Raw genomic sequence first — 24,878 nt, 5'->3', positions numbered from 1 at the left:
ATGCATAAATCAATAGCTTTTATATACATCAAACATTAAAAAATGAGAAAGATCATGAGCATACTCCACTCCACCAGACTCAAAGAAAATAAAGTGCCTGGAAATAAACAACAAAGAAGTGATGGGAATCTACAATGGAAGCTTTCAACCTCTGAAGAAAGACATAAAGACAATGTATTATTCCTGGATTGGTAAAGTGAATATTACATCAAATGAATGAGTATTATACCAAAACTTTTTTTTCCTTTTTTTAAATTCGATATATGTTTTATTTACATTTCAAAGATTTCCCCTTTTCTAGCCCCCCCCCCACTCCCTGAAAGTCCCGTAAGCCCCTGTCTCTCCCCCTGTCCTCCCACCCACCCCTTCCCACTTCCCCGTTCTGGTTTTGCAGAATACTGTTTCACTGAGTCTTTCCAGAACAAGGGGCCACTCCTCCTTTCTTCTTGTACCTCATTTGATGTATGGATTATGTATGGGGCATTCCAGTTTTCTAGGTTAATATCCACTTAGTGAGTGCATACCATGATTCACCTTTTGAGTCTGGGTTACCTCACTTAGTATGATGTTTTCTAGCTCCATCCATTTGCCTAAGAATTTCATCAATTCATTGTTTCTAATGGCTGAATAGTACTCCATTGTGCAGATATACCACATTTTTTGCATCCACTCTTCTGTTGAGGGATACCTGGGTTCTTTCCAGGATCTGGCAATTATAAATAGGGCTGCTATGAACATAGTAGAGCATGTATCCTTATTACATGGTGGGGAATCCTCTGGGTATATGCCCTGGGATGGTATAGCAGGATCTTCTGGAAGTGAGGTGCCCAGTTTTCTGAGGAACCGCCAGACTGATTTCCAGAGTGGTTGTACCAATTTGCAACCCCACCAGCAGTGGAGGAGTGTACCTCTTTTTTCACACCCTCTCCAACACCTGCTGTCTGAACAGAACACCAATAGTGTATGCTCTAAGATCAAGAATTGACAAATTGGACCTCATATAATTATAAATTTTCTGTAAGGCAAAGGACACCATCAAGAGGACAAATCAGCAACCAACCAATTGGGAAAAGATCTTCACCAATCCTACATCAGATATAGGGCTAATATTCAATATATATATAAAGAACTCAAGAAGTTAGACTCCAGAAAACCAAATAACCCTATTAAAAATGGTGTACAGAGTTAAATAAAGAATTCTCACCTGAAGAACTTCGGATGGCAGAGAAGCATCTTAAAAAATGTTCAACTTCATTAGTCATTAGGGAAATGCAAATCAAAACAACCCTGAGATTTCACCTTACACCAGTCAGAATGGCTAAGATACCAAAACTTTTTATATGTTTGATTCAACCCCCCTGAAAATCCTCATCTCATCCTCAGTTTCAATAGAAAAAAGTGATCCTTACCTTCATATGGAACCACAAAAGACCCCGGAGTGCCAATAGCATCAGAAGCAAAGAGGAAAATATTGTGGGGAATACCATTCCATATCTTAAGATGTATTACAGAGCCATAATAATAGGGTCAATTTGGTCCTGACCCATAAAAGATGAAATAAACAAAATCAAGGATGCACACATGACTTCATGTTGTGAGGTAATTGCACCAGCAAACAAAAATGTTTTTTAATATTTTTTATTTAATATTTCTTTTTACTTATTCACTTTACATACCATTTAGTGCTCTTTTCCTGGCCACTCCCTCATATCACCCAACCCTCTTTCCTTTCTGAGCCAGTGGGTGCCACCTCTGGTTTCACATCCACCCTGGCACATCAAGTCTTTGTTATGCTAAGTGCATCCTCTACTACTGAGGCCAGAAAAGGCAGCCCAGAGAGAACATATCCCATATCTAGGCAACAGCTCTTAGGATAGATAGTTCCTGCTCTAGTTGTTTGAGACCTGCATGAAGAGCAAGCTGCATATTTGTTATATATGTATGGGGAGGGCTAGGTCTACCCCTGTGTGTTCTTTAGTTGGTGGTTCAGTCCCTGAGAATCCCAAGGGTACAGGTTAGTAGATTCTGTCTGTCTGCCTGTGGAATTCCCATTCCCTTAGGGCCCACAATCCTTCCTATTCTTCCATAAGAGTCCCCAAGCTCCATCCAGTTTGGCTGTGGCTGTCTAAATCTGTCTGAGTCATCTGCTGGATGGAGCCTCTCAGAGGACAAGACAGTCATGCTAGACTCCCTTCTGCAAGCATAACAGAGTATAGTGTCAGGGATTGGTGCTTGCCCCTGGGATGAGTTTCAAGTTGGGCCAGGTATTAGTTGGCTGTTCCCTCAGTCTCTGCTCCATTCCTCATGGCTGCATTTTTTTTTTGTAGACAGGATAAATTTTTGGTTGGAATTTTTAAAGTGGGTTGGTGTACTGGCTGGTTTTGAGTGTCAACTTGACACAGGTTGGAGTTATCACAGAGAAAGGGGCTTCAGTTGGGGAAGTGCCTCCATGAGATCCAACTGTGAGGCATTTTCTCAATTAGTGATCAGGGGGGATGGCCCCTTGTGGGTGGTACCATCTCTGGACTGTATTCTTGGGTTCTATAAGAGAGCAGGCTGAGCAAGCCAGGGGAAGCAAGCCATTAAGAAACATCCCTCCATGGCCTCTGCACGAGTTCCAGTCCTGACTCTTTTAGTAATGAACTGCAATGTGTAAGTGTAAGCTCAATAAACCCTTTCTTCCCCAATTTGCTTCTTGGTCATGATGTTTGTGCAGGAATAGAAACCCTGACTAAGACAGTTGGTGTCCCTATGATTCCCCTGGTCTTCCTTCTTCCTTGTTTCAGGAGGTGGCCTCTTCAGTTTCTGTATCCCCAATCCTTGAGTCACAGCTAAAGACATCTCCATTGATTCTTGAGGGTCTTCCTTATCCCAAGTCTCTGGCTTCTCTTGAAGATGTCACCTATACACCCTCCTATGAGAAGCAGAATTCCATTTATTCTAATGGCCATCTAGATATCCCTTCTGTCCCTCCCCACACCTGATCCTTCCCCACTCCCCTTCCTATCTCCTCTCCCACCCAGTTCCCAGTTTCCTCCCTCCATCTGCCTCTTATCACTATTTTATTCTTCCATCTACGTGAAGTTCAAGCATCCGTGCTTGTACCATCCTTCATGTGTAGCTTCTTTAGGTTTGTGGAATGTAGCAGGAGTATCCTATTGCTTATGTCTAATCTCCACATACAAGTGAGTACATACTATGCAAACATGTAAAACATTTTCTTTATCCATCTTCATTGGAGAGACATCTAGGTTGTTTCCAATTTCTGGCTCCTACATGTACAACTGCTGTGAAGAGGATTATCAAGTGTCTCGTGGGATGGCGAGCATCTCTTGTGTATATTCCCAGGAGTGGCATAGCTGGGTCTTGAGGAAGGACTATTCTCAGTTTTCAGAAAAACTGCCAACTTGATTTCCACAGTGCTTGTACAAATCTTCAATCCCAGCAGTAATGGAGGAGAGTTCCCTTGCTCCACATCCTCACCAGCATGTGCTGCCACTTGAGTTTTTTATCTTAGCCATCCTTACCTATGTAAGATGGAATCTCAGTTATGCTGAGATTTCCCTGGTGAGTAAGGACTTTGAACATTTCCTTATGAGCTGCTCAGCCATTTGAGATTTCTATGTTGAGAAATCTCTGTTTAGATTTATTAACTGGGTTAATTTGGGTTGTTGCTATTTAACTTCTTGAGCACTAAATCTTTGTCAGATACAAGGTTGGTGAAGGTCCTTTCCCAATCTGTAGGCTACTGTTTTGTCTTGTTGACAGTGTTCTTTGCCTTACAAAAGCTTTGCAGTTTCATGAAGTTCCCTTAATCAATCATTGATCTCAGAACCTGAGCCATTGGTGTTCTGCTTAGGAAGTTTTCTTCTGTCAGAATGAGTCTGTAGCTGTTTTCCAGCCTTTTACTCTGAGGTAGTGTTTGTCTTTGACACTGAGTCTGTTAGGATATGTCTTTTTTTATTGGGGAATTGAGTCCATTGATGTTAAGAGATATTAAGGAATAGTGAATGTTGCTTCCGGCTATTTTTGATGTAATTTTTATATTTGTATGATTATCTTCTTTTGGGTTTGTTGAAGGAAGATTAATTTCTTGCTTTTTCTAGTGTGTATTTTCCCTCCTTTTGTTGGTGTTTTCCATTATCCTTTGAAAGCCTGGGTTTGTGGAAAGATATTGTGTAAATTTGTTTTTGTCATGAAATAACTTGGTTTCTCCATCTATGGTAATTGAGATATTTGCTGGATATAGCAGTCTGGGTTGGCATTTGTGTTCCCTGAGGGTCTGTATGACACCTGCCCAGGCTCTTCTGAATTTCATAGTCTCTGGGGAGAAATTCAGTGTAATTCTGATAGGTCAACTTTTATATGTTACTTGACCTTTTTCCCTTACTGCTTTCAACATTCTTTCTTTGTTTAGTACATTTGGTGTTTTAATTATTATGTGAGGGGAGGAATTTCTTTTCTGGTAAAAATCTATTTAGAGTTCTGTAGGCTTCTGGTATGTTCATGGGCATTTCTTTCTTTAGGTTAGGGACATTTTCTTCTATAATTTTATTGAAGACATTTGCTGGCCCTTTACGTTGGAAATCTTCACTCTCTTCTATGATCCTTAGGTTTGGTCTTGTCATTTTGTCCTGGATTTTGGATGTTTTGGGTCAGGAGCTTTTTGCATTTTGCATTTTAATTGACTGTTGTGTCAATGCTTTCTATGGTATCTTCTGCATCTGAGATTCTCTCTTCTCTCTCTTGTATTCTGTTGTTGATGCTTGGATCCGTGACTCCTGACTTCTTTCCTAGGTGTTCTATGTCCTGAGTTGTTTTCCTTTGTGATGTCTTTATTGTTTCTACCTTCATTTTTAGATCCTCTATGGCTTTGTTCAATTCCTTCACCTGTTTGTTTTTTTTTTTTTTTTTTTTTTTGTGTTTTCCCTTAGGTCTTCAAGGGTTTCTCCCAATTTACTTGTGTTCTCCTGTGTTTCTTTTAGGGAGTTATCTATGTCCTTCTTGAAGCCCTCCATATTGCCTTGATTTCTGTTAGTAACATTCCTATGTTTGCCTTTTGTCATCTGGTTATCTCTGGTGTTAGATGGTCCTGCTGTCACTAGCTGGTGCTTGTCCCTTCTGTGTGCCTGCAAGCCTATCTCAGCACCCCTGGGTGACTGGCTTTCCCCTGGCACAGATTGCTGTGGGGCTTCCCAGATCCTGGTGCAAATTGGGTCCTGGCATTCCAAGTCCCAAGTGATCTTACACTGGGGTGTTCTCTGTGTTCCTGGCTGCAACAGCCCACTCAGTCACAGGAGAAAAGATGTTGGCCTTACCTCTAATTGCGGGACTCAATGCAGAGCAGATATCCCCTAGCAGATTAGGTACACAGATGGCTGTGGTGGCACTGCCCAGCTCCTGGGCGCTGGTGGGACCCTGGATGGGCCATGTCCCATGTTCTTTTCTATTTAGGTGATCTCTGCATACTCGTCTGCACCTCTACAGAGTCACAGGAGCAAAAATTGCAGCGCCTCATGTCTAAAGGTGGGACTCCCTCTAACCGCCTCCCTGCAGGGCAGAAGACCCCTGGCAAGGTAGGTGCCCAGCTGTCTGTGGTGCTCCCAAGCTTCTGGGTGTAGATGGAGCCCTTGTGTGGTGTGTCCCAAGCACTCTACTACTCGGGTGATCCCTGTGTACCTGTCTACACCTTTACACAGTCACAGGGGCAAAGATATAAAAACAGTTCTTAACAATAACAGAATGGCTGGGGAATCAGCATCCCTGGCTTTGAGCTTTACCACAGAACAATAGTGATAAAAGCTGCATGGTGTTGGTACAGAGACAGACATGTTGATCAATGGAATAGAATTGAAGACCCAGAAATAAAACCACACAGTTATAGACACTTGATCTTTGACAAAGAAGCTGAAAATATACAATGGAAAAAAGAAAGCATCTTCCATAAATGGTGCTGGTCTAATTGGCTGTCTGTATGTAGAAAAATGAAAATAGATCCATATTTGTCATCTTGTGCAAAGCTCAAGTCCAAGTGCATCAAAGACCTCAACATAAAACCAGATACACTAAATATAATAGACAAGAAAGTGGGAAAGAGCCTTGAACCCACTGGCAAAGGGGAAAACTTCCTAAACAGAAGTTCAAGGGCTCATTCTCTACCATCAAGAATTGATAAATGGGATCTCATGAAACTGGAAAGTTTCTGTAAGGCAAAGGACATAATCAATATGACAAATTGACAACCTTCAGAATGGGAAAAAATCCTCACTAACACCACAACCAATAAAGGGCTAATATACAAATTTATTAAGAACTCAAGGAGGTAACACACACCCACACAAACACAAACCAAAAATGTATAGAACTAAACCAAGATTTCACAACTGAGGAATCGAATGGCTGTGAAGCACCTAAAAAAATGTTCAAAGTCCTTCCTGATCAGGGAAATGTAAATCAAAATGACCCTGAGATTCCACCTTACACCAACCAGAATGGCTAAGATCAAAACCTCAGGTGAAAACACTTGTTGGAGGGGATGTGGAAAAAGAGGAATACTCCTCCATTGCTGGTGGAATAGCAAATTGGTACAACCACTCTGGAAATCAATCTGGAGTTTCCTCAGATAATTGGAAATAGATATTTCTGAAGACCCAGCTATACCACTCTTTGAAATATATTCAAAAGATGCCCTACCATGCCACAGGGGTACGTGTTCCACTGTGTTCATAGCAGCCTTATTTGTGATATCCAGAAGCTGGAAACAACCTAGATATCCCACGACAGAAGAATGGATTCAGAAAATGTGGTTCATTTACACAATGGAATACTACTCAGCTGTTAATAGCAAGGACATCCTGAGCTTTGCAGGCAATTGAATAGATTTAGAAAATATCATCCTGAGTGAATTAGCTCAGACCAGACCCCAAAGAAAATGTATGGCATATACTCAGTAGTAAGTAGATACTAGCAAAAAAAAAAAAATAGACAGAATACCTGAGATACAGTCCATAGAACTCAAAAAGGTCAACAAGCTGAAGTGCCAAGTGAGGATGCCTCAGTTTCACTTGCAAGAGAGAAGACAGCAATCACAAGTGAGGAGGGAGGGAGAGATCTGGGAAGGAAAGTAGACATGGCAGGCAAGAAGAGGGAGAGGGGAGAGAGGGGAACCTGATGTGACATTTGTGGAGGGAAAAGGATTGAAACCCTGAGAGCCAGCAAAAAGAATGGAAATAGGCAACCTTAGAAGATAGGTTGGGGGGACCCTCCAGAATGCACCAGAGACCTGGGAGTTGAGATACTCACAGGACTAAAAGGAAGGGACCCTAGATAAAATGCCTGACAGTAGGGAGAGGGAACTTATAGAGCCTACCTCCAGCAGGAAGACAGGACTTCAAATGAGTGAGAGGGGGACCATCCCACAGTCATAACTCTGACCCATAATTGTTCCTGTCTGAAAGAATATGGGAATGGAAATGGAGAAGAGCCTGAGGAAAAGAAGGCCCAGCGACAGATTCAAAGTGGGATCCAGTGCAAGGGAAGGTCCCAAGGCCTGGCACTATTACTGATGCTATAGAGAGCTCACAAAAAGGGACCTAGCATGACAACACTCTGGGAGACCCAACAAGCATCTGAAAGAGTCAGATGCAGATAATTGCACCCAACTAATGAACAGAAACAGCTGACCCCTGCTGTTGAATTAGGGAAGGCTGAATGAAGCTGAGGGCATCCTTGTAGGAGGTCCAGCAGTCTCAATTAATCTGGACCCCCGGAATGTCTCAAACACTGGACCACCAAACAGACAGCATATGCCAGCTGATATGAGGACCCTAGTACACATACAATAAAGGACTGTCAGGTCTGTGTTCAGTCAGAGGTGATACACCTAACTCTCAAGAGACTGGAGGCCCCAGGAAGTTTAGATGTCAGGTGGGGTGGGGTTTAGCGATATCCACGTGGAGACAGTGGGAGGGGAAGTGGTATGGCATGTGGAACAGTTGGAGGGTAGACAGGGGTTGGCAAGGTGGAGAATAAAATACGGAGTGTATAAAAATAATTAATTTTAAAAATTATATTAAAAAAGAATAATAGGAAAAGAAGAGAGTGAAGATTCCCAACTCCAAGGACCAGAAAAATGTCTTAAGCAAAATCATAGAAGAAAATTTCCCCAACTTAAAGCGAGAGATAACCATAAATGTACAAAAAGCCAAATAGATTGGACTAGAAAAGGAAAATCCTCTCATCACATAATAATCAACATACTAAATGTATACAACAAAGAAAATATTAAAAGTTGTAAGAGAAAAAGGGCAAGTAACATAAAATTGCAGACCTATTAGAATTACACCAGGCTTCTCAAAAGTCTATGAAAGCCAAAAGAGCCTGGATAGAGATCATGCAGACCTTAAGAGAACAAAAAACGTCAACTGAGGCTTCAGTCGACTTCAAAACTCTCAATCATCATAGATGAAGAAACCAAAACATTCCATGACAAAAGCAAATTTAAGCAATATCTACCTACCAATCATCCATGATCACAGCAATCATCCACCATGATCAAGTAGGCTTCATCACAGGGATGCAGGGATGGTTCAATATACAGAAATCTATCAATGTAATCCACTATATGAAGGAACTCAAAGGAAAAAAAACACATTATCACTTCATTAGATGCTGAGAAAGTATTTGACAAAAATCCATCACCCCTTCATGATACACGTAATTCACTATATAAAAAAACTCAAAGAAAAAAAATCACATGACCATTTCATTAGATGCAGAGAAAATATTTGACAAAATCAAATACCCTTTATGATAAAAGTCTTGGAAAGATCAGAAATTCAAGGACCATACCTGATAATAGAAAAGCAATACACAGCAAAGCAGTAGCCAACATCAAACTAAATGGAGAGAAACTTGAAGCAATCCCTCTAAAATCAAGAACTGGACAAGGCTGTCCATTCTCTCCCTACCTGTTCAATATAGTACGCAAAGACCTAGCAAAAGCAATTAGACAACAAGAGAAGGTAAAATACAAACAAATTGGAATGGAAGAAATCAAAATATCACTATTTGTAAATGATATTTGCCTAAGGGAGTACTACTCAGTTATTAAAAACAACAAATTCATGGAACTCTCAAGCAAATGGGTGGAACTAGAAAATATCATCCTGAGTGAGGTAACCCAGTCACAAAAGAACACACATGGCATGCACTCACTAAAAAGTGGATATTAGCCCAGAAGCTTGGAATACCCAAGATAGAATTCATAGACCAAATGAAGCTCAAGAAGAAGGAAGACTTCAGTGCTTCTTAGAAGGGGGAACTAAATACAAACAGGAGGAGATACAGAGACAAAATGCGGAGCAGAGACTGAAGGGAAGGCCATCCAGAGACTGCCCCACTTGGGGATCCATCCCTCATACAGTCACCAAACCCAGACACTATTGTGGATGTCAGAAAGTGCTTCCTGAAAGGAAGATGATATGGCTGTCTCCTGAGAGGCTCTGTCGGTGCCTGACAAATACAGAAGTAGATACTCACAGCCAACTAATGAACTAAGCACAGGGTCCCCAATGGAGGAGCTAGAGAAAGGACCCAGGGAGCTGAAGGATCTTGCAGCCTCATAGGAGGAGCAAATATATGAACTAACCAGCACCCCCAGAACTCCCAGGGACTAAACCACCGACCACAGAGTACACATGGAGGGACTCACGGCTCCAGCCACATATGTTGAAGGGCATTGCCCTGTCAGACCTCAAGGAGAGGAGAGGCCCTGGGTCCTGTGAAGGCTCCACGCCCCAGTGACAGGGAATGCCAGGATAGGGAAGCCGGTGTGGGTGGGGTAGTAAGAAGTGGAGGAGGGATGGGATAGGGGTTTTTGGAGGGGAAATGAGGACAGGGGATAACATTTGAAATGTGAATAAAGAAATATCTAATAAAAACTGAGTGAAATAAAAGGTAACAAGCACATTGAATGTAAGAGCATTGTTACATCAGAGCAGGAGGAAGGAACAAGATTAGAAGGAGAAGGCAGAGTTTAATATCTTAAATATGAGGCAACTTTATAAAATAAGAGCAATATGCACAATGCAGAGAGAAAGAAGCAAAAAGAAGAAACTACAGAGAGAGTGGAAGGAGCAGGTAGGACCATCCTTACCACAGGACAGAACATGTCTTTTCTTAAAAGCAAGGCAAGCTTAGTTGTACTAAAGAGGACAAAGCGTTCTGCTATGGACTTGGGTTAAATTCATTTAGCAACAAACTTGAAGAAGCTTTTCTTTCTCTATGCAATAAAGATTGGAGCTCATTTTTCATCCAGAATGAATGAGTTCATTCTGCACTGGTGCTTGATCTTTTGCTCCAAATGCATTTGTAAGTATAGATGTGTGTGTGTGTGTGTGTGTGTGTGTGTGTGTGTGTGTGTGTGTGTGTAATTATGAGATAAGGATGTAGTTTGGCCCAACTGGTTTTAATGGAGATATATGAATGTGTAAGCATGAATCCATATATAATTTTATGTGAGTTTATCCATGTTTACTTATGTAAAAACATTCTTCTGCAAATTTGACTCTCTTCTTCTGGTTCAATAGAAGTTTATTGCTCCAAATCTCCCCCTAGCCAAACAGGCAAGAGGCATCTGGACATGAGGTTAAGGGTTCTAGCAAGCAATCCCTTACTTAATCCACCGCTGTTTTAAAATGAGGTGCTAAGTGCCAGTCTGATTTGAAGATGCTATAATTTTGGTTGTATGGTTTTGGCTTCTTTATTAAAAGATGTGTCCACAGGTGTGTGGGTTTAATTCTGGGTCTTTGATTCTATTCAGTTGATTAACCTGACTGTCTGTGTCCACTATCATGCAATTTATATCACTATTGCTCTGTAGTAGAGCTTGAGGTCAGGGATGGTGATTCTTTCAGAAGTCTTTACTTGTTCAGAATTGTTTCAATCATCCCGTTTTTTTCTTTTTTTGTTTTTGTTTTTGTTTTTCCATGTGAAACTGAGAATTGCTCTTTCCATGTCAGTAAATTATTGTGGTGCTATTTTGATGGGGATTGCATTGAATCAGTAGATTTCTTTTAGTAAGATGCCCATTTCACTGTATTAAACCTATCAATCCATGAGAATGGGGGACCTTTCCATCCTCTGCTTCCCCAGCATGGCAATTCATTTTTTTTTCATTTTTTCTTCAATTAATTTTTTTAAAAAAAATCTCTTTGCTTCCTGACTGCAGTCCCCCATCTCCTCTTCTAGTTAGGACCTTACAAATCCCTCTTCCTCCATATAACCCTCTACCCTGTGCACAGAGAAGAGGAAGACCCTCTTGGGTACCAACCTAGCCTGGGACATCTAGTCCCAGGGAAAGGTGACAGCATGGCAATTCTAAAACTTCCTTCTTTCATGATCTACTGTCTGAGAAATCGAAAGTCCCACCTCTGTCTCCCTGCCCAGTCATTTGCTACCAGGAAATTAATTTAGCATTTAGCACAACCTGGGAGGAAGGACAGTGTCTCACACGTAGACATGCAAATTCTTGTATAATTTGGGAACCCCATTAAGATAATATTAGCAATAAACCAAATCTACAACTGTATATTCTTACTTGTAAGTGGATATTAGCCAAAGAGTAAAGAAGAAGGTTGAGGATTGACTCGGCTGGCATCAGAGGTGAGTGCCTGTGCAGGGCCATGCTGCACCAGTTCTGATGGGGTGGAACAAACCCTTCAGGTTCCGGGATGCACTGCCTCATCAGGTGTCCTAGGATCCCGCTGGATGGAGGAAACCGGGCTCGGGAGGCCAAACTCAACTGGTCCATCCACAGCATGTGGGGCGGAGGCCCTGGAGTCTGACCTGGAGGCATGACCGAGGAGTGACATGGCTCACGGAAGGCGCTGCTGTGGCTGCTGCTGCCAGTCACTGCCATGGGCGCACTGGGCGGTGGCTTCCTCCTTAGGCTCCTGGACATGAGTGGCAATGACCTCGCAGCACTGGGACCCGAGCTGCTGACACTGAGCAGCCCGCACATGCTGCTGGCCAGGAACAACCAACTGAGAGGCCCAGGATCGAAGCCCAAGGGCCTCCCTGGCCCAGTCGCTGCTCTGCTGTAGCCTCCATGTGCTCAACCTCAGGGGCAACTACTTCCAGGAGATGCCCGCCTCCCTGCTGGAGCTGCCAGAGTCTATGGGGGTCAGAAGAGGGCACCAGATCCCCTTGAACTGGAGTTAGAAGCTGCTGCTGTGAGCTGCTGTGTGGGTGCTGGGATCTGAACCCTCATCCTCTGCAAGTGCACTGAGCGCTCCCAACCCCAGAGTCCACTCTCCAGTCCCTCATCACATTAAAGGTTGAGGCAAGGACTCTCACTCAACCTGGAGCTGTGCAGTCCTGTTGGACTGGCCAGCAAGCTGCAGTCCTGGGTTAAGGAATGCACTGCCTCCTTTGATGTGATTATTAGGGTGTCTAAGGTCCTCTGGCTTGCACAGGGGGCACCATCCTGGCTGACCGTCTCCCCAGCTCCTTAGGCAGCTTCTAGTTATTAGCTGTGTTATGGATGTGCACGCCTTGGATATTTTTTGTTATTGCAAAACCGTGACTCTTGTCTGTGTCTGTTTGTGACTGTACTTAAGATCAAACCCACAGCTGTGACTCGACACCGAGTCACAGGGACAGTGGATACTGAGGTCATTGACTATTTCATGGCTCACATGAGGGAACTGAGGGTGGCCCTGTTAGAATGAGTTCTTTGGTCTGCATAGCGGTCAACAGGATTGGACATATATTTCATTTTTGTTTTCTGGGTGCTGGGGTGGGGCTGGGGACTCTGCCTTAGCCTTATTGTATCTGCTAAGGTTGGAAAGCAGCTCTGGGGGTGCCCGGGTTGGGGAATGACTCCTCAGAGTCTCCAAAGCATAGGTCTTGGCTGCCACTCGAGCAGTGACTAATATCTTTGTAAGATGAGGTGATGACCAGCAACCCAGACCGACAGCTGTCACAGCAGTGGCTGTGACTGTAGTATTGGGAGCCTGACCGTGTGCTCCCGCTGCGTGGCTGCTCCAGGAGCAGGCAGGGGTTGGAGTTGGTGAACTGAGGGTCAGGAGGGGAGACGGTTGCTCCAGGGCCTCCTGAGGGAGTGTCCCGTATGCAAGCCTTCCCTCAGGTTAAATTTTGTTTCTCAATTTTAGTTTTATTTTATGTGTATGGGTGGTTTGCCTGCATATTTCCATATACCACATGCATGACCGGTAATCGTGGAGGCCACAATTGAGAACCAGAGTTACAAATGATTGTGAGCCACCGTGTGGGTGCTGGAAATTGCACTGAGGTCCTTTGGAAGAGTAGCCAGTGCTCTTAACAGTTACACCATCTCTCCAGTTCCCCTCGGGTTAAATTTTTACTTTTATTCCACGGAATCTGTATTAGATTCTGAAACCCACAAGGTAGTCCACACACAACAGTTTGCAACTTCAGGTCCAGGTGATCTGATGCCTCCTTCTGGCTTCTGCAGGCATTGCATGCGTGTCAAAACACCCATACACACACAATAAAAATAAATCCTAAAGAAAATTTATTTTTATTACTTTTAAGTGTGTGTGTGTGTGTGTGTGTGTGTGTGTGTGTGTGTGATCTTGGCAGTGGTGGGGCATGCCTTTAATCCCAGTGCTTGGTGGCCAGAAGCAGGTGGATTTCTGAGTTTGAAGCCAGCCTGGTCTACAGAGTGAGTTCCAGGACAGCCAAGGCTACACAGAGAAACCCTGTCTTGAAAAAAAACAAAAAAAAAAAGTGTGTGTGTGTGTGTGTGTGTGTGTGTGTGTGTGTGTGTGTACATGACTACAGGTACCCTCAGAGGCCAAAGGCATCAGATTTCCTGGAGTCGGAGTTATAGGTTGTTGTGAAGAGTAGGATATGGGTGCCAGGTCCTCTGCAGAAGCAGTCAGGGCTCTTAACTGCTGAGCCACCTCTCTGGCCCTGTTTGCCTGAGTTTCGAGTTGCACTCCTCCGTGGCTGCCAGCTCCCCAAGGAGCTTACAGCTCTGCCTCTGGGTCTCCAAGACCTGAGCTGCTGTCCTTTCTCCCAGGCTGTCCTTCTACTCTGGCCACTCCTCCTTTGGCATGTACTGCATGTTGTTCCTGGCGGTGAGTACCCATCTCCTTCCCGGGGAACTTTATGGGGCCACACCTTCCCTGGGCCTTGGTCTTCCCTTCTGCACAATGGGGTGTGTGGAGGAGGCACTAAGTGTAGGAGGCCTTGCGACTCTCGCCCCGGGCTGGGAATGATGTGGACACTTGTGGGCCCAGCTGACAGCAGGCTGATGTCCAGATAGCTGTACGTGCAGGCCCGGCTCTGCTGGAAGTGGGCCCGGCTGCTGAGGCCCACCGTTCAGTTCTTCTTGGTGCCTTTTGCCATCTATGTGGGCTATACCCGAGTGTCTGACCACAAGCACCACTGGAGTGAAGTCCTCATCGGCCTCCTGCAGGGAGCCCTGGTGGCCTGCCTCACAGTGAGTGCTGCTTGCCTGACCTACAGGATCTGCTCTGCCCGCTTCAGATGCCCCGCGACCTCTGCCTGCTGTTCTTTCTCCAAGAGCTTGCCCCTTGTTGCTACTTTTGTTTCCAACCCAATTCCCCAGTAAAAGAAATCTCAATCGCTTAACAAAACAAGCTACAATCCTAGACTGGGCAGATCTCCCGCTACACTACTCTATTCCCATCTATTTTAGTCCATGTAACTTGCAGTTTCTCCAGGCCATGAGCTTCTCTCTGCAGCCTACCTGTGGATCCCCATAGCCCCTCCCCTTCTATTTATCCCACGTGGCTCCTCCCCTCGACTCTCAGCACCTCTCCCTTCCTCCTGCCCAATCACTGGCTCAAGCCTTTATTTGAAAAGTTAAGGTGGGGTGAAGGTTCACAAGGCAATTCCTCAACTGCAGCCCCTCTGAGGAGTGGAACTAGCTTCAAACAGCCCCTCACTGCTGGCCCCACCCATCCACATGACTACCCCCCTTCAGCTTCTCCCTCAGGGCCCCCAGAAGAAGCTCTTTTTCTTCTAGTCCTGCTCACTTCCTTTCCCCCTCCCCAGGTCCGCTATGTTTCAGATTTCTTCAAATCGCGGCCACCCCAGCCCTGCCAGGAGGGTGAAGAGCCAGAGTGCAAGCCCAGTCTGTCACTGACGCTGACCCTTGGTGACCGACCCTAGCTGCTATGGAAGCTGGAATGTCACCCGAGGGCCAGTCATGTGTTGGCCCCATGCCCCTGACCAGGCACTCCTGGCTTTGGAGCTGTCCCGGGGTCCTGGCTGGTGACTGTGGACCAGGGTCTTGGGTGCCTGTCTGGCCCTGAGTGTGGGCAGGGCCCATCGTCAGCATTCCTTGACTATCGCATGGCCTCAAAAGATGCGGTCCTGCTCGGAGGGCTTCTCTGGTCACCAATGGGTTTTCGAGGAGGGCCATCCCAGCATGGCCCCGGAAATGGTTGGCCCGAGACTGTTCACGAAGTCAGCACCCTCCTTGACAGCCCTGAAGGTAATGAACACCTTGTTAGCCTGCTTAGGCAGGTGGCCTTGGCCTTGGGAAGATGGCTGCCAACCCTTGGACTGCCTGAGAGGTCACACGTTGCTTTTGGTCTGAATCCTTTCTTCAAGCCTGTGGAAGATTACTGCTTGAGGCCTCCAAGCCCCTCCCTCAGGCTTGATGTGCTGTCCTGCCCCCACTCTGACCATGTGGACCAAATGTGTAGCCAGACATTGGAAGTAGGTCCTCCTGGATCTGCCATTCCTGGTTGTTTCAAAACACTTTAAGTTACTGTCTCATGGGAGGGTGTGTTATAAACTTTGTACTAAATGTCTCTGTTGTGCATGTTGCTTTTCAAGCTCTCCTGGTGAGGTAGAAGGTCCTCCTGCACCTACCTAAACTCTCAGTGCATCATTGTGCAGGACCTGCCAGTCTTAGCAGAGACTTGGGGGACAGAGACCTGTCCTGGGTGTCTTGTATATAAGCCAAGACAGAGGCCTCATAGCCTGTGCAGCTTTCCTCTGTGCATGGTGGATACTTATCCTAGGTCCAGTGTAGAAAACAGAGACCCTTCATGGTCACTGCTGGTTAGGTGCCTGATCATGCTCCCAGGGTGCCTGGCCAGTCGTCCAGGGGCAGCAGGAGGGGTGCAGGTCTTGCTGTATCCTAGGATAAGGTGTGTGTTTCTCTGGGAATGGGCCGGCTCCTTATGTCCTTCAGGTCTTTGGGTCTGGGAGCATGGGGGGACAGTCAAAAGTACTGACTCCCCCTTACATTTCCTTCTCCTTAGAGGCTGGGTCAGGATCCTCTGTATGCCTCTGGCAGACACTAAAATCCAGGAGACCCAAGGAATTCAGCTCAACTCAGAGACCATGCTGGATGCCTCTGCCCTCGGTAGCTGGTGTTCAGCCTCTGACAGCCTGCATTTTCACGTGGATCCTCCCTGTTAAGTGACTGTGTGCCAGCATCCTCCAGCCAATGCTCTGCACTGTAGGGTCCTACAGGTCCCAGCTGTTCTGTTAGAGGCAAAAGTTCCCAGTGAAAGGGCAGGCTCACTTCCTGAGCACAGCAGGGCTCTGCTTGTACAGATCCTCTGTTTGGCCTGACTGCAGCTGAGCTGAGCCTCTCCCAGGCTCCCATGCCTGCCTCTCTGCCCCACTGCCCGGTGCTTGCTCTGTTTAGCAGGCACAGAGACTGTGGGTGTGGGACGCGTGCCTGTGACACTGGCACTGGGTGGCTGAGGTAGTAGAATGGGGAGTGTGAGACCAGCTTGGGCGACAGTGATTCTCCTGTGTGCCTGCGCATGTTCCTGTGTGTGTGTGTGTGTTTGTTTGCATGTGGAGGTCAGAGGGCAACCTCAAGTGTCCATTCTTAGATTCTTTCTATCTATCTTTCTTTCTTTCTTTCTCCTCCTCCTCCTCCTCGTCCTTATTCTCCTTCTCCTTCTCCTCCTTCTCCTTCCTTCTTCTCCTTCTCCTCCTTCTCCTCCTCCTCCTTCTTCTCCTTCTTCTCCTTCTCCCTCTTCTTCTCCTTCTCCTTTTCCTCCTCTTCCTCCTCTTCCTCCTCCTCCTCCTCCTCCTCCTCTTCCTTCTCCTCCTCCTTCTTCTTCTTCTTCTTCATCTCCTTTTAATAAAACAAGGTCTCTCATTGGCCTGGAACCTCACAAAGTAGGTGACCTCACATTGTGGATTTCACACTTCACATCAAGTCCCTAAAACAGTGGTTCTCAATATGGGGGGGTGGTCACAACTCCCACAGGGGTCACGTACCAGACATCCTACAAATCAGATATTTACATGATGATTCATAATGGTATCAAAATTACAGTCATGCTGTAGCAATGGAATAATTTTGTGGTTGGAGAGATGGCCCAGTGGCTAGTGTGCATGTTAACTCATGACTGCCTGTTAGCTTCATCATCAGTGATACCTGATACCTTCTTCTGACCACTGGGCACTGGGCACTGAACACGTGTGCCCATACCACCGCCTCCCAAATCCCATGCACTTAAAATAAAAGAAAAGCATGTTTGTTTGTTTATTTATTTATTTATTTATTTACTCTTATTTATTCATTCATTCACCTGGTTGATGCCCTCCCTCTTGGTCTTCCACTCACTCAGCCCCCCACCCCCGTCACCCATCTCCTTCTCCTCTTAGAGGACCTCCCTCAGGTATCCTCTACCCTTGTACATCAAGTTTTTGCAGGATTACGCATATCCTCTTTCACTGAGACCAGACAAGGTAACCAAGTTAGGGAAACATATTTCACAGCTTTAGGGATACACATCACTCCACCTGTTGGAAGACCCACATGAAGACCTAATTACACATTTGCTACATATGCGTGGGGAGGCCTAGGTCCAGCCCATTCAAACATTTTTGGTTGGTGATTCAGTCTCTGAGAGCCCACGGGGTCCAGGTTAGTTGACCCTGTTGGTTTTCCTGGGCATTCCTATCCCCTTCCAGGCCCTCAATCCTTCCCCCAACTCTTCCAAAAGATTCTTGTAATGGCTGTTCCTGCTTGTCAGCTTGACTACATGTGGAATGAACTGCAATTCAGAATTGAGGGGCATACTTGTGATCCAGGTCTTGAGGCTGGAAGATACAAGTTTCTGATTTGGATCTTGGCATGGAGATCTATCTTGAGGCATAGTGGCCATGAAAAGCTTAGGCCCAGGCAAGGTGGTACACGCCTTTAATCCCAGGGGACTGAGGCAAGGAGATCTCTGAGTTCCAGGTCAGCCTAGGACAAAGCAAGCTCCAGATCCAGGTGTGGTGGCATAATCCTTTAATCTGGGCCACACCTTCTGCTGGAGACCTACATAAGGACATAGAAGGAGGAAGATTCACTCTTCTTTGCCCGCTTGCACTTACTTGCCAGCACATCTGTTGGAACCTACTTCTACAGAAGAGCAGCTGAAACAACCAGCCTCTTGGGGACTGAGCAACTACTAGATTCTTGGCCTTCCCATCCACAGCTGACCATTGTTGGGTTAGTTGGATTACAGACTGTTAGTCATCACAATAAATTCCCTCAATATAGAGAGACATTCCATAAGTTCTGTAACTCTAGAGAACCCTGACTAACACAAGTCCTCCAGTTCCATCCCATGTTTGGATGGTTCAGTCAGCTTCTGAGTGGACCCTTTCAGAGGACAGTTATGCTTGGCTCCCGTTTGGAATCATAACAGAGTATCATCGTAGTGTCATGGACTGGTGCTTGCCCATGGGATGTGTCTCAAGTTGGGCTGGTTATTGGTTGGCCAATCCCTTAGTCTCTGCACCATCTCTTACCCCTCCATTTCTTGTAGACAAGATAAATTTTAGGTCAGAAGTTTTGTGGGTGGGTTGGTGTCCCTATCACTTCACTGGGGCTCCTGTCTGGCTACTGGAGGTGGCCTTTTCAGGCTTCATATCTCCACTGCTGTGAGTGTCAGCTAAGGTCGTCCTCACTGATTTCTGGGGGCCTCCCACATCCCAGGTTTTTGGCACATCCTTGTGATGCCTCCAGCCCCCAACCCTGCGAGTTGCAGATTTCCCTTTATTCTCCTGGCCTTCTGGGCCCTTCTGTCTCCCCACCTGATCCTGAACCCTCTATCACCTCATTCACCTCCCTATCCCCTCTCTCACCCAGTTCCCTCCCTCCGTCTATCTCCTATGACTGTTTTATTCCCTCTTCTAAGTGAGATTCAAGCATCCTCACTAGATCCTTCCTTCTTGCTTACCTTCCTTGGGTCTGTGGAGTGTAGCATCGGTATCCTGTATTTTATGGCTAATATCCACAATGAAAACAGTGCTTAGAGGAAAACCCATAGCTATGAGTCATTTCCCTGTCCCCTAAAGAAAGAAAAAAAATGGAGAGAGCATACACTATCAGCTTAACAGCACACATGAAAGCTCTAGAACAAAAAGAAGAAAATACACCCAAGAGGAGTAACCAGCAGGAAATAATCAAACTTAGAACTGAAATTAACCAAGTAGAAACAAAAAGAACTACATGGAAACCAACAAAACCAGGGGTTGGTTCTTTGAGAAAATCAAAGGGAGACATAAGGACAGAAACTGAGGAAATGCAAAAATATTATTAGATCTTACTACAGAACCCTATACTCAACAAAACTAGAAAATCTGGATGAAATGGACAATTTTCTAGACAGATACCAGGTACCAAAATTAAATCACGATCAGACAAACTATTTAAATATTCCCATAAGCCCTAAAGAAATAGAAGCAGCCATTAAAAGTCTCCCAACAAAAAAGAGCACAAGACCAGATGGCTTTATACCAATATTCTTCAAAGTATTCCACAAAATAGAAACAGAAGGAACACTATCCAAGTTGTTTTAAGAAGCCACAATTATGCTTATACCTAAACCACACAAAGACCCAACATAGAAAGAAAATTTCAGACTAATTTTCCTTATGAATATTGATGCAAAGTACTCAATAAAATTCTCAAAAAAATTAAAGAACGCATCAAAACAATCATTTACCATGAACAAGTAGGTTTCATCCAGGAATGCAGGGTCAATATATAAAATGTTCACCAACACATTATAGGAACAAACTCAAAGAGAAAAACCACACAATCATTTATTTAATTAGATGCTGAAAACTCATTTGACAAAATTTAGCACCCCTTCATTGTAAATGTCTTGGAAAAGTCAGGAATTCAAGGCCCATACACAAATATAGTAAAAGCAATGCAGAGAAAATCAGTATACCTCAACTCTAACTACTCAACTCAACCTCAAACTAAATAAAGAGAAACTTGAAGTAATCCCACTAAAATCAGGGACTAGACAAGGCTGTCTACTCTCACCTCATCTATTCAATACAGTACTCGTAATTCTAGGCAGAGCAATTAGACAACACAAGGAGGTCAAAGATATACAAATTGGAAAGGAAGAAGTCAAAATATCAGTATTTGCAGATGATATGACAGTATATTTAAGTGACACCAAAAGTTCCAACGAGAGCTCCTACAGTTGAAATACAACTTCAGCAAGTAGCTGAATATAAAATTAAGTCAAACAAATCAGTAGGTTTTCTCTAGTCAAAGGATAAACAGACTGAGAAAAAATTAGGGAAACAATATGCTTAACAATAGTCACAAATAATATAAAAACCTTGTGACTCTAACCAAGCAAGTGAAAGATCTGTGTGACAAGAACTTCAAGTTCCTGAGGAAAGAAATTGAAGATGATTTTAGAAGATGGAAAGATCTCCCATCCTCATTGATTGGCAGGATTGATATAGTAAAAATGGCCATCTTGCCAAAAGCAATCTACAGATTAAATGCAACCTCCATCAAAATTGCAACTCAGTTCTTCATAGAGTTCGAAAGGGCAATACGCAAATTTATTTAGAATAACCAAAGCTTCAGGATAGCAAAAACTCTTCTCAACAATAAAAGAACTTCTGTGGAAATCATCACCATCACTGACCCCAGGCTGTGTTACAGAGCAATAATCATAAAAACCACATGGTAGTGGAACAAAGACGGGTAGGTAGATCAGTGGAATAGAACTGAAGACACAGAAATGAACCCACACACCTATGGTAACTTGATCTGTGACAGAGGAGCTTAAACCACCCAGTGGAAAAGAACATTTTCAACAAGTGGTGCTGGTTCAACTGGAGGTCAGCATGTAGAAGAATGCAAATGGATCCACTCTTATCTTCTCATACAAAGCTCTAGTCCAAGTGGATCAAGGACCTCCACATAAAACCAGATACACTGAAATCAATAGAAGAGAAAGTGGGGAAGAGCCTCGAGCACATGAGCACAGTAGAAAGTTTCCTGAACAGAACACCAATGACTTGTGCTCTAAAATCAATAATTGACAAATGGGACCTCATATAATTGCAAAGTTTCTGTAAGACAAAGGACACTGTCAAGAGGGCAAAACTGCCATCAACAGATTGGGAAAAGATCTTTACCAACCCTCCATACAATAGAGGGCTAATACCCAATAAATACAAACAACTGAAAAAGTTAGACTCCAGACAAACATGTAGCCCTAGTAAAAGCTGTGTACAGAGGTAAACAAATAAATCTCAACTGAGGAATATCAAATGGCCGAGAAGCACCTAAAGAAATGTTCACAATCATATGATCAGTGGAGCAGCTGGGACAGGAGCCCTCCTGTCACCATTTGCACCAGGGAGCCCGGCAGCTCCACTTCTCTCTGTGCACTGCCCACCAGGAGAGTGGGATCTCCCAGCAGAGCCTTCAATTCTGGGCGCGGAGGTGAGATCCACACTTTGTCTCCAATAACTGTCTGGAGGGGAAAGTTTAGGAATGCATGGGGCATCCAGTAGAGAAGCTGGGACAGGAGCTGTCCAGTCACCATCTGCACCCTGGAGCTGAGAGGCTCCACAGCCATCTGCACACAGATCCTGTCAGAAGAGTGTTGGTCTCCTATGTGTGCTGACACAGGCTTACAGGCCCACAGGAGGGACGAGCTCCAGCCAAAGAAAGGAAGAACAATGAACACCAGAGATAACCAGATGGCAAAGGCAAGCGCAAGGTCATAAGCAACAGAAACTAAAGCTACTTGGCAACATCAGAAACCAGTTCTCCCGCCATAGCAATCCTGGATACCCCAACACACCGGAAAAGCAAGAGCTGGATTTAAAATCACATCTCATGATGCTGATAGAGGACATTAAGAATAACATTAGTAACCTCCTTAAAGAAATACAGGAGATCACAGGTAAACAGATAGAAGCCCTTAAAGAATTACAGAAAAACACACTCAAACAGGTGAAGGAACTGAATAAAACCATCCAGGATCTAAAAATGGAAGTTGAAAATTTAAGAAATCACAAAGAGAGACAACACTGGAGATAGAAAACCTAGGAAAGAAATCAGGAGTAATAGATGCAAGCATCACCAACAGAATACAAGAGAAAGAAGAGAGAATCTTGGTGCAGAAGATAGAAAACATTGCTACAGCAGTCAAAGAAATGCAAAATGCAAAAAGCTCCTGACTGAAAACATCCAGTGTAGAGAGCCTTATTGGGGTGCCATGCCACCTGACAGGAACTTGACATTGACCAAGATGAAGTTCTTCTCCCAGCCTCTGAGTGGAAATTCCTGTGTTAGCCATAATCCTCTCCACCTAGGGTAGAGCACTCAGACCAAGGTTAAGTTCTTTGTTCCTCCAGATTTACAAATTCCTGAATTAAGCAGGTGACCCACCCAGCTGCCTGAGCAGTGGAGCCAATGCCAAGTGAACAGCCAGACCAGTTCCCCAGAACACACCCTGGAATTTGGGGGAAGAGTCTTGTAGGACTCTTAAAATTCTGAGTCCTCCATTAAACCTTGAGGCTTTGAGCAGGTGCTGTTGTCTTCATCTCTTTTCCCCACCTTCCCATACATCCCCAGCTTCCCTTCCAGGGTAACTGTTCGACATAACTGCTGGCAATTACAGATTTGCGCCTGACGAGTGTCCAGGCACAAGAAGGTCTCCTGAGGTGACCCTGTCTTGGCGAACCTTTGCAGAAAATAGAAAAAGACAGTACCCTGCATGGGGAGCAAATACAGGAGCTAAATACTAACACTAGTCTAAAATTTCATCTTTTTGAAGCTGATGTTGTCGGTGCAGAAGGATAGGGGCTAAGTGGGGCAGCGTAGACCCAACACTGAGCTTGCTTAGGAGGTGACAGTGGGAAATGGGATAGGAACTTCAAACCTGGTGTTTGTTCGCAGCCTTCAAGAGCTGCTTCAGGAGAAAGGAGTAGGGTTTGAAAAACAATGGTTAGAAGGTTTTTTAGATCAGATAGATTCTTGTTGCCCATGGTTCCAAGAAAAAAAAGAACTTTATATAAGAGAACCTGGGAAAAAATTGGAAAAGCACTAAGAGCCACTGAAGCAGATAATACTACCCTCTGCCTCCGGATGCTTATAAAAGATGCTACTGATGAGGAGATCTCGCAGGCACCAGATATCACACATGGAGACCTTGAGGATTCTCAAGAAAGAAGCCTGCCAGAGAGGACTTCCTCAGACAAGAGTCTTCTCAATCCTAACTTAGAAAGATATAGAGACACTACTGAAGAGCTAACATTAGAGGAGGAAGCTCATTCAGATGAAGGAGCTGCCTAATATTATGGTGAGGATTGGCCTCATAGAGCACCTTCTGCTCTGCCTGTGGCCTCTAGTGTACGAGATGATACCAAGATGGAGATGCAATTACATAAATTGGAGTTTGAAATTAAGTTGCAGAAAGGGTATCAAGTGCAGGAAAGAGCACTGATCCTGAGATACACCAATCGTCACTAGAAAGAGCTGTAAGTCATGCTCACAGGGAAAGACAGGACACATCTAACTTAGTTGTTGAGATCATAGGCCAGCAGAATATAGTTAGATAATATCCATCCTTGGAGTTCAAAGTGATAAAGGAATTAAAGACAGCTGTGGCACAGCATAGCCCTCGCTCCTTTTCCACAAGCTTTATTGGATACTGTGATGCAGTCAAACTTAACCCCACAAGATTGGAGGATTCCATGTAAGGCTACATTGTCAGGAGGAGATTTCTTGCTTTGGAATTCAGAAGGGCGTGAAGCTAGTAAGAGAACTGCCGGGATGAATCAGGTAATCCAGATTGGGACACTAACATGCTACTAGAAGGTCAATATGGAGGCAATGCTAATCAGATTGGGTTCCCTGTTGGAGTGTATGCACAGGCTGCAATGGCTGCCCACCACTCGTGGAATCAATTACCGACTAAAGGGGATCTCAGTGGAAGTTTAGCAAGCATTAGACAGGCACCTGGTGAACTTTTTCAGGATTTTGTGGATAGGCTAATGAAATCAGCTAATAGAATTTTTGGAACTTCTCAAGCAGAATCTTTGTCACACAATTGGCTTATGAGAATGCTAATGCAGCTTGTCACAACACCATTAGACCTTACAAGGGACAGATAGGCTTAGCTGGGTATATTCTCCTTTGTGCAGAGATTGGGCCTTTGTACAATGAAAGTCTAGCTATGGCTACAGCTTTGCAAGGAACCACCATGCAAGCCATACTCTCACAGAGACAGAGAATAAAATGTGTTTTAAATATGGAGGTTTGGGTCATTTTAGAAGTGATTGCCCTAGGAACAGAGGCACTGTAAGTGGGTAATCAAGTTATCCCCGGAGTTTGTCCTAGATGCAGGAAAGGTAATCACTGGGCCAGGCACTGTAAATCTAAGATATATTCAGGGCTGTTCCGTGTTGGGAACCAGGCAGAGGGGCCAGCCTCAGGCAGAGGGGCCAGCCTCAGGCAGAGGGGCGAGCCTCCCCCCAGATGCACACAGCTAGCATTTTGTGGGGCCATGAAGCCGCTGCCAGGCCAGGGAAATCTGTTTTTGAATTTTCAGGGCAAC

General features: G+C 44.7%; 1 protein-coding gene across 1 annotated transcript in view; it reads left to right on the top strand.

Moving 5' to 3' along the window:
- The first annotated feature begins 14,073 nt into the window (after positions 1-14,073).
- LOC127670988 (phospholipid phosphatase 2-like) overlaps positions 14,074-24,878 on the top strand; it is a 238,448-nt gene continuing 227,643 nt past the window's right edge. Inside the window, exon 1 of the mRNA XM_052165610.1 lies at positions 14,074-14,126. Coding sequence (XP_052021570.1) covers positions 14,103-14,126 — 24 coding nt within the window. The 5' untranslated portion in view covers positions 14,074-14,102. The remainder of the gene's footprint in view (positions 14,127-24,878) is intronic.

The sequence above is a fragment of the Apodemus sylvaticus genome, chromosome 20, assembly GCF_947179515.1.
Source record: "Apodemus sylvaticus chromosome 20, mApoSyl1.1, whole genome shotgun sequence".
NCBI classification, from domain to species: Eukaryota; Metazoa; Chordata; class Mammalia; order Rodentia; family Muridae; genus Apodemus; species Apodemus sylvaticus.
The sequence above is the reverse complement of the archived record's forward strand: the minus strand, read 5'-3'. Positions and strand labels throughout refer to the sequence as shown.